Genomic DNA, 9077 nt, shown 5'->3' with positions numbered 1-9077 from the left:
CTAGGAATGAAAGTCCCAGCTCTACTCAGCCTTCTTTTCCCTGGTTGGGGGAGAGTGGGGCTCCTGTTACAGCCTGGAGATGGTGGCTGTCTAGGCTCTACACTTGACCTTTGCTGGCACAGGTGGGCGTTGGGCTACAGTGTTTCCTATGGTATTTTGCTCCAGTGAGTGATTATTTCCTAAAAGTTTTCTGTCTTGGTAGGTTGTCCTGTTCCTGGTTCTTGGGCTGAAGAGAACAGGCTTTTCCTGGTCTGTGTCTGTGGATCTTACCAGCTTCTGACTTCTCCAGCACACAGTCTGGGATATCCAATGGGGAAAAAAAATTCAGGGAGCTCACCACCAGGCTGTCTTCAGGAGCTGATGCTCCCAGCCATTCTCCCTCCTTGAACTCCTCACTTTTCAGTCTTCTTAAGTCTGTTTTGTATATGATGTCCAGGGTTTTTAGTTGTGCTTAATGGGAAAATTATGCCTACTGCATATTCCCAGAAATGGAAGTCCCCTGTGGGTATATAATTTTTAGTTTTTTATTTATGAGAAATCACTATTTTCAAATTTTATACAATCATTAAAAATGCTTGTATAAGATTAGTAAATTGAGTGGAAACATGAAGATTGCATTACTCGACACACATTTTATTTTGTAGTTTAAGATCATTGGCCTTTTGGTTAAATATTGTTTCACCTTCCATGTTAGAAATGACATGGGAGTTAGAATCATGAAAGATTAAACTAGAAGTCACATTAAAGATATTTTAGAGTTCTGTCTGTTTTATTCAGATGAGCACTTAGGTTCTTCAAAATGACAAAGATGATTCCTATTTGAGGAGTCTAGGAACTGTCATTTTTTTATATGATTGAATAGAGGTGCTTTTTTTTGGTAGAATATTATTTCACATGCACTAGAAAGATGGTTTTAGATCATTATAAATATTTCATCATGCAGAGTGGGACAAGGAATTTGGGTGTAGGATTATTAATAAAGCAGATGGTTAGGATTCTAAAAACTTTTCATTGAGAAAGTGGGACAGTAAGTCTTATATTTGTATCAATATATCAAAACATGTTTCATCTCATTTTTACAGATTGAAGTGGTTAAAGAAGAATTTAATGAACATTTAGAAGTTGTAGACAAGATTAACCAGATCTGCAAAAATCTACAATTTCATCTAAATAAAATGAGAAACTTTGAAGAGCCTCCTTTTGAGAAAGAGGCTAATATTATTGTGGATAGGTGGCTTGATGTAAGTGATAATTTAATTGACTCGAAATTCTATTTAATAACAATTAAATTGATCTTTTCTTTTGTATCTTTAATGTTTTTATCTAATTACAAAATTCAAAAGTGCTCATTATAAAAAATGTTCAAATAATATAAAGTTTGTGACTTGGGATTTAGCTTTACGCCCAGAGTTAGGTACTATTGTACTAAGAAATGAGTCTATACTCTTTTAGATATACAAGTGCGTACTCAACTTATTTGAAATAAACTAGTTAATGTATTATCCATCCATGCAGCCATTTGATGTTCAACATTATATTTATTTAATATTTTAAAAACAATTTTTGGTTGAGTAGTAATGATATTTTTATGAATTATAAATTAAGAATTTGTGCTATATTTTGATCTGGGTTTTTGATATTAAAAATTTTTTTTTTTTTGTCTGCGTTGGGTCTTCGTTGCTGTGCATGGGCTTTCTCTAGTTGCGGCGAGCAGAGGCTACTCTTCATTGCAGTGTGTGGGCTTCTGATTGCAGTGGCTTCTTTTGTTGCGGAGCATGGGCTCTAGGCACTCAGGCTTCAGTAGTTGTAGCGTGTGGGCTCAGTAGTTGCAGCATACGGGTTCTAGGGCATGCAGCCTTCAGTAGTTGTGGCACACGGGCTCAGTAGTTGTGGCTCACAGGCTCTAGAGCACAGGCTCAGTAGTTGTGGCACACGGGCTTAGTTGCTCCTCTGCATGTGGGATCTTCCCGGACCAGGGATTGAACCTGTGTCCCCTGCATTGGCAGGCGGATTCTTAACCACTGTACCACCAGGGAAGTCCCTGCTCTGGGTTTTTAAAAGCATCTTTTATTATTGTGGTTTAGAAAATAGGAAAACTATTGCTTTCAATTTCATATAAACTGCAGCAAACCAGATAAGTTTTTTTTTTGTAGAAGAAAGAACTACATGGTATGTTAAAGCGAATTTTTTGTTGATGTATAAAGCAAATTATTTAGCAAGTAAAGGTAATCTAAAATTTTATTTTAAAGTTGTGTTTGACTGAAACAATGGTTCTTATGTTTTTTACCACTAAATGTGTTACTTTTATTTTTTAATTATGGTAGATAAATGAGAAGACAGAAGACTACTATGAAAATCTTGGTCGAGCTCTAGCTTTATGGGACAAGCTTTTTAACTTAAAAAATGGGATTGATGAGTGGACTGAAAAGATCCTTCAAAAACTGGAATTACATCAACTGACTGAAGAGGAAAGAGAAAAGCTAAAGGTTAATTAAGCAGAAATAAAATATTTGTTCTTTTTGTAGACAGTTGACATTTTAATATCAAGTCTGCTTTCTTGAAGAGGGGTAGAGAAATCACAAAGAAATCTTTTATTTCTTTCATTATTCCTTGAGTGAGACCTGAATTCCATCGTTTTCTTTGTGGTATCCAGGAAGATGTTAGCAGGTATTATTAATCTGTGCTGTATACCTGAAACTAACACAACACTGTAAATCAACTATACTTCAAGTAAAGTTAAAAGATTAGAAAAAAACACAAGGCTGAATATCAGAATCTTTATAGAGCTTCAAAAGAGGCTAGTTTTTTAAAACAGTGATCTCAGGTTTTTGCCATTTAGAAAGAATTAAACTTATCTCTTATAATGAAATAATACCATTTGCAGCTACATGGATGGACCTAGAGATAATCATACTAAGTGAAGTGAGTTAGAAAGAGAAAGACAAATACCATGTGATATCACTGATATGTGGTATCTAAAATATGACACAAATGAACTTATCTACAAAAGAGAAACAGACTCACAAACATAGAGAACAGACTTGTGGTTGCCAAGAGGGAGAGGGGGCGGGGGAGGGATGGATTGGGAGTTTGGGACTAGCAGATATTAATTGTTATATATAGAATGGATAAACAACAAGGTATTGTATAGCACAGGGAGCTATATTCTGTATCCTGTAATAAACCATAATGGAAAAGAAAAAAATAATAAAAAAAATTTTTAAAGTTAAAATATTTTTAGTTATCTCTTTTAACTCTAAAAAGAATTCTTTCTATTGCTGGTTGTTTGCATATTATTAGTTTGGACCATATAAAATTACAATCTTTGTATGTCAAAAAACAGTTAAGTCTGGCAGTTATATGTGGTTCAATGTAATATAAAAATGTATTATGCGTGTATGATGGCTTTGCAGTATGTCACGTCTAATGTCTCAAGTCTTATTTTTTTTTCTCTAATTTTGGTTACTTTGTTCACTTTTAAATTCACATATCCATTTTTATACTTTTGGAAAAAGACTTCCAAAATGTGTGGAGATTTATGAGTTTCCTGGGTATATTCTGACAGTTGTGAAGTAAGATTTTGATTTTCTAAGTGAAATGAATTGTCACTAATTATCCCTTAAATTTGTCTTGAGATACAGGTTATTTAAAAATTTGAAGTTAAGGATTATAACGGCTACCGTGTGGGCCAAATTCTGCCAACATGGTGTGTGTGTGTGTGTGTGTGTGTGTGTGTGTGTGTGTTGGCTTTATATGTTTATGTGTATGTTTATATGAACAGAGCTATGAGATGTCATGCCGTTAGGTAGGCACTGCATTCTGCTGTGGCGCAAGCCTGGCCCCTCTCGTTTTATTGCTAGAGTGTTTCACTCAGTTATAACATATGCCTGACCCATGAAGGCACTTAGTTTTGTAACTCCCAGGACTGTATCAAAAATCAAGTGATTAGGGGAAATTCAAAGGCTCTTTCAGTTTCTATATATTTTCAATAGCAATCAGGGGTACCAGAAAATAAGGTATAAAATAAAAAGATATTTTCCATTAACATTGTGTGTTTTAGGAAGAGTTACAAGTCCATGAACAAAAACCTTCAGAATTTTCTAAAAGAGTGGCTAAGATACAGTTCCTGCTTCAAAGCAGTGAAATACCTCTCGAATTACAGGTAAGAACATTTTTATTTTAAAGTTGCAATTAAAGATGCTCTGTATCCTCTAAAGTAATGCTCATAAACCAGAATTCTAAAACTTAAACCTAAAATAAAATTAGGATCATTACTTGATTCTTCTTTAGTCATGTCCAAGCAAATTTTTAATAGCCAGCATAGTTCATTATATTTGTCCCATTTTAGAATGAATAATTTTTTGCATTCTCTTATTCTCATTTCATTTATTTCACAGGCCTCTTGTGCAGAGGGGGAGATGTTACCTTGCTTCCATGTAAATTAACAAGGGTTCCTCATAGTGTCTTGTGCATAGGAAGGAGAATGTAGCTCAAGAGATTCCAAGTTTATTAGTTGCTAGATGGAGTAACAGGGAGATTGCCCCAAGTGTGATTTTCTATTGTGTGAAGAGGTTTGTTAGACTTTTATTTAAATCAAAGTGCAAAGTGCCTGAATATAAGCTCTGGAGTCAGACTTTCTAGGGGAGGGCCTGGCTCTGCTGTCAAGATCTTGGGCAAGTTACTTATCCTTCTTAAGCCTGTATTTTGTATATAAAGTGCTTACCATGATGTGTACGTAATAAACACTTAATAGATGCTGGCTGTTTAATTTTTTTTCTATATGTTTTAATATGTTTTCCAATAAGCACCATGAGATAGCACCTCAACTGGTATGCTAAATAAAACTTGTTTTAGGGGGAAGATTCACTTAGTCTCTTAGAATAAAATAAGAATGTCAATTTCCGTTTTTTTTCACGTTACTGTTTTTCTTTAAAGGCAATGTTTGAATTGTATCAGTGATGTAGAACAAGGAAGAATCAGAAAGAGAGAAGTTATTTCACGTTGAAATGAAACGAAGTTTCAACTCATTCCTCAGCAGTGCAGTTGTCTTATAATCTAGTTAAATCAAGTCCATTACAGTACGTCATATGTTTCATGATTTCAGGTCATGGAGTCCTCTATTTTGAACAAGATAGAACATGTGAAAATGCGTTTAACAGGAGAATCCTACTGCAGTGCACTCGGTGGCAGTACAGCTGAGTTAAGGGAGGATCTCGACCAGGCTAAGACCCAGATTGGAATGACTGAGTCCCTCTTAAATGCCCTGTCTCCTTCTGACAGCTTGGAGATCTTTACTAAACTAGAGGTACTTCCCAGCTACTTCTCTTCTGTGGTTCAGATTTATTTTCACACTTGTTTCTGATGGTCTTGTCCTCTTGCAGTTAATAATTATTATAAAAATAGTATAAAAAAATGAAAGTCTGGGGGAAAAACTCAGAAAAACAATTTGTGTATATTTAACTGTTTCACCTTTGAATTGCTTTGTGGACAGTCATTATTTGATATTAAATTGCATTGCATTATACATTTACTAGCTAATAGAAAGCAGGTCTACCCAATAAAAAATCATCTAGATTTTTATAGAAACAATGGATACCTAATATGTTTTGTGTAGATTGAGCCCATTCTTAAGACTTCAGTGTTGTCTGTTTGTTTATGTATTTAGGAGATTCAACAGCAAATTCTACAGCAGAAACACAGTATGATATTACTTGAGAATCAAATAGGTTGTCTGACTCCTGAACTCTCTGAATTAAAAAAGCAATATGAAAGTGTCAGTGATTTATTTAATACCAAAAAAAGTGTTTTGCAAGATCACTTCTCTAAGTTACTGAATGGTGAGTGCAATGTTTCTCTTACTGTGCCTCTGGGAATCTTGAGGTATGAATAAGTACTGTGAGCACGAAGGCTAATCAATCTAAGCTTCACTTAGAGATGGTTGCACACACTCTATTTAAGGAAATAATATTCAGATAAATCTTTTAGGAGCAAACACTCACCGATCTACGCCTGTCGTAAATAACATCTCTTTTGTTCAAGCACCAGATCTTTTTCTCATGAAGGAGAGTTGCGAGGGTCCTTGTGTTTGACCTGCTCCCTGTTGTCAGAGTCTGGGCACATGCCTGTGAGCAGGCTGCCCCTGCAGGTGTCTCTGGGTGTCCTGTATGCTTGGAAAGGAGGTTTGGTGTAGAAAATATGCCACAGTTACCACGTCGGCTCCATTAAGCCTCAAAATTAGATTTTAGTTTATTATCACTTTACAGTGACTCGTACCCATGGCATGGGAAGCAAGTTTCAAAATATTTTACTTTAACAAGGTTTGTGACATATTCCTTGAATGAATATAGGTTCTTTTGGTTTTTTCCTGCAGATCAGTGCAAGAACTTTAATGACTGGTTTGACAACGTTAAAATGAACCTGAAGGAGTGTTTTGAACCATCAGAAACAAAAAAGAGCGTGGAACAAAAACTACAAAAGCTTTCTGTAAGAAGACGCGTTTAAATTTCAATCAAAATTTATCAAAATTAAAATGCTGGAGATAGAACTATATATAAGTAGATAGGACAATAATTATTTTGGCTTAGTAAGTTCCCTACATAGAGATAGTATTTCCAAAGAACCTGGCCTTTCCCCAAATACGGGGTTGGCCAAAAAGTTCGTTCGGGATTTTCCGTAACATCTACGGAAAACCTGAACTAACTTTTTGGCCAACCCAGTATTTTTAACACTGTGTTTACTGGGTAAGGGTGTAAGTGACTTAAAAAGGTTCTGTTTTCACAACTATTCTAAGATGCTGTTTAACTTAATGTTTGCTGGTGAATTCAGTTGTGTTAAAATCATATTTGATTTAAAAAAAAGGCTTTACCTAATTTGGACTTTGAAACCCCTTTACTTTCTATAAGAGATTGCTTGACTTTTTAAAAAGTGTTTTTCCCAGCCATATTTCTTTTAAAAATTGTAGTTGAACTTTAATACACTGCTGATGGGAGTGGGGGGCGGGGAAGATAGCCTGAAATAAGAGGCAATAATGTGGGCATTTCAAATGCGTATGGCACCTTTAGTTCTTGATCACTTTATGGTAGATTATCAGGTACTTTAGGCTTTGGTGATAACTTATGCTCTCAGATTTATCAGTGGCATTAAATGTTCCCAGTTTAATTCCTTGCTTTGATTATACTATTCTTTATTGACAAAATCACCTTTCTTCTCTGCTTTTAAATTATAGTTCCAACCTTTCTTTAAAACTTTGCCCATTGCATGGGTCTCAACAATTGATGCTCAAACCTTGAAACACAAACATTGAAATAAAATTCTGATTTGGACAAAGTTGAATAGAGAATAGGCTGTTTAGTTTTACATATTGATTGCCAGAAAAGAGCAAGTATTTAGGAGAAGCTGAGCAGAGCCAGGATAGGAAAATGTGGCTTTCCCGGTCTAACTCCCACTGACCCACATGGTGGCATCATTTTGCTTCATGTGATTCCCAGAAAGTCAGATGCAAATGCAAATGTACACACACATTCTAGAACCAATATAAATTGTCTTTTGATCATTTGCTATTGCACTTAGCCACCTCTCCATAGCAACTTCTTTTATATAGGGTGTTATGAAGATGGCATGTCTATGTACCATCTTGGGAAAGTGTCACTGGGGTGACAGGGACCATGCTTAGACTTGCCCATAGGATATAATTGACTTTTTTTCTTTCTTAAGGATTTCTTGACTCTTGAAGGAAGAGGCAGTGAAATACAGCAGGTGGGAACTGTACTGAATCATGTGAAAAAGCATCTGCCCAAAGCACCTGTTAAGAAGCTTAACAGTTGGATCGTAAGTGAAGAAATTGAATTAGAAAAAATGGAGTCCATATGCCGGGCACGAGCAAAGGAGCTTGATGAGTGCTTGCAGCAGCTACTGAGGTAGGAAATAAAGGTGATGTCTAATAGCATGTTTGCTAATGATATCTTCATACGTACACTGCCTCAGTACAGCTAGCAGTGGGATACACGTACACACAAATTTCAAAAATAAAATATGTAGTTTCAAACCCAAGTTTGGCTCTAGGAATATAGAAGTTTGGAGAGTTCCTCAAATTATGGCCAAGGTTCAGGGGAGAGTCCAAAAATATTTTGTTTGTTTGTTTGTTTCCTGTTCTTTATGATGTATATGTATGGCTCATTAGAATTCCACTATAATACATGTTATTATTATTCATATTTTAATGTTACAAATTAAATTTTCTCCCAAAAAAGAAACCAAAAAAATGTAGTAAAAAACCTGGTTGGCTCACAAGATTTGTGCCATCCTTCTCTTCAGATAAACACTTTTTGCTGATTTTATATTCCAATGTGTGTGATATTGTTTTAGACTCCAGAATGACCACAGAAACCTGAGTAAGTGGTTGACTAATCAAGAAGAGAAATGGAAAGAAATGGAAGGAACAAGAGAGAAAACTGAGCTGTTTTGCCAAGCTCTAGCTAGAAAGAGGTATAGCTGATCTTGCATGAAATGTATTTCTGGGGAATATGGTTTCTCAAGTGCTGTCGTGGCTCCTATAAACTTTCAATGATACTTGGAATTTACAGGGAACAGTTCAAATCTATGGCCCAGTTGAACAACTCTGTGAAGGAATATGGGATTACTGAGGAAGAAGAAATAGTAACAGAATCAACACATTTGATCAATAGTTACCAGACATTACTGGGACAATTATGTGAAATTGACGAAGAGGATAAGTTACCTTCTGCCAAGGACCAGAGCTTTAATGATCTTGCACATGATGTAATTCGTTGGATAACAGGGATTAAAGAGTCCCTGATGATTTTGAATTCATCTGAAGGCAAAATGCCACTTGAGGAAAGAATCCAAAAAATAAAGGTATAACTGTGGAAACTAAATTTCGGAGGTCAGAGTGAACTCTAATTTTGAAAAGATTTAGAGGAAAACTGCAAAGATTTGTTTTTTAATGGAAAATAGGATCACTGCAGATTGGTTGAAGGAATTCAGATGACCAGGCTTGCAAAAGAGAAGGGCTATGATGAACCTAAAATTATTTTAATGCATATAGAAGGGAGAAAGTA

General features: G+C 35.5%; 1 protein-coding gene across 3 annotated transcripts in view; it reads left to right on the top strand.

The window, feature by feature from the left end:
- The window catches only part of SYNE2 (spectrin repeat containing nuclear envelope protein 2), a 277599-nt gene that overhangs the window by 92604 nt on the left and 175918 nt on the right, over positions 1–9077 (top strand). For all 3 annotated transcript variants that reach the window (XM_007460064.1, XM_007460063.1, XM_007460062.1), the window contains exons 32-40: positions 1083–1241; positions 2325–2486; positions 4061–4162; positions 5105–5305; positions 5666–5837; positions 6371–6483; positions 7714–7916; positions 8365–8484; positions 8583–8874. In XM_007460064.1, the coding sequence (XP_007460126.1) occupies positions 1083–1241; positions 2325–2486; positions 4061–4162; positions 5105–5305; positions 5666–5837; positions 6371–6483; positions 7714–7916; positions 8365–8484; positions 8583–8874 (1524 nt within the window). The remainder of the gene's footprint in view (positions 1–1082; positions 1242–2324; positions 2487–4060; positions 4163–5104; positions 5306–5665; positions 5838–6370; positions 6484–7713; positions 7917–8364; positions 8485–8582; positions 8875–9077) is intronic.

Source organism: Lipotes vexillifer, unplaced genomic scaffold, assembly GCF_000442215.2.
Source record: "Lipotes vexillifer unplaced genomic scaffold, Lipotes_vexillifer_v1.1 scaffold672, whole genome shotgun sequence".
Lineage (NCBI taxonomy): Eukaryota > Metazoa > Chordata > Mammalia > Artiodactyla > Lipotidae > Lipotes > Lipotes vexillifer.
This window is presented reverse-complemented; position numbering and strand designations above follow the sequence as displayed.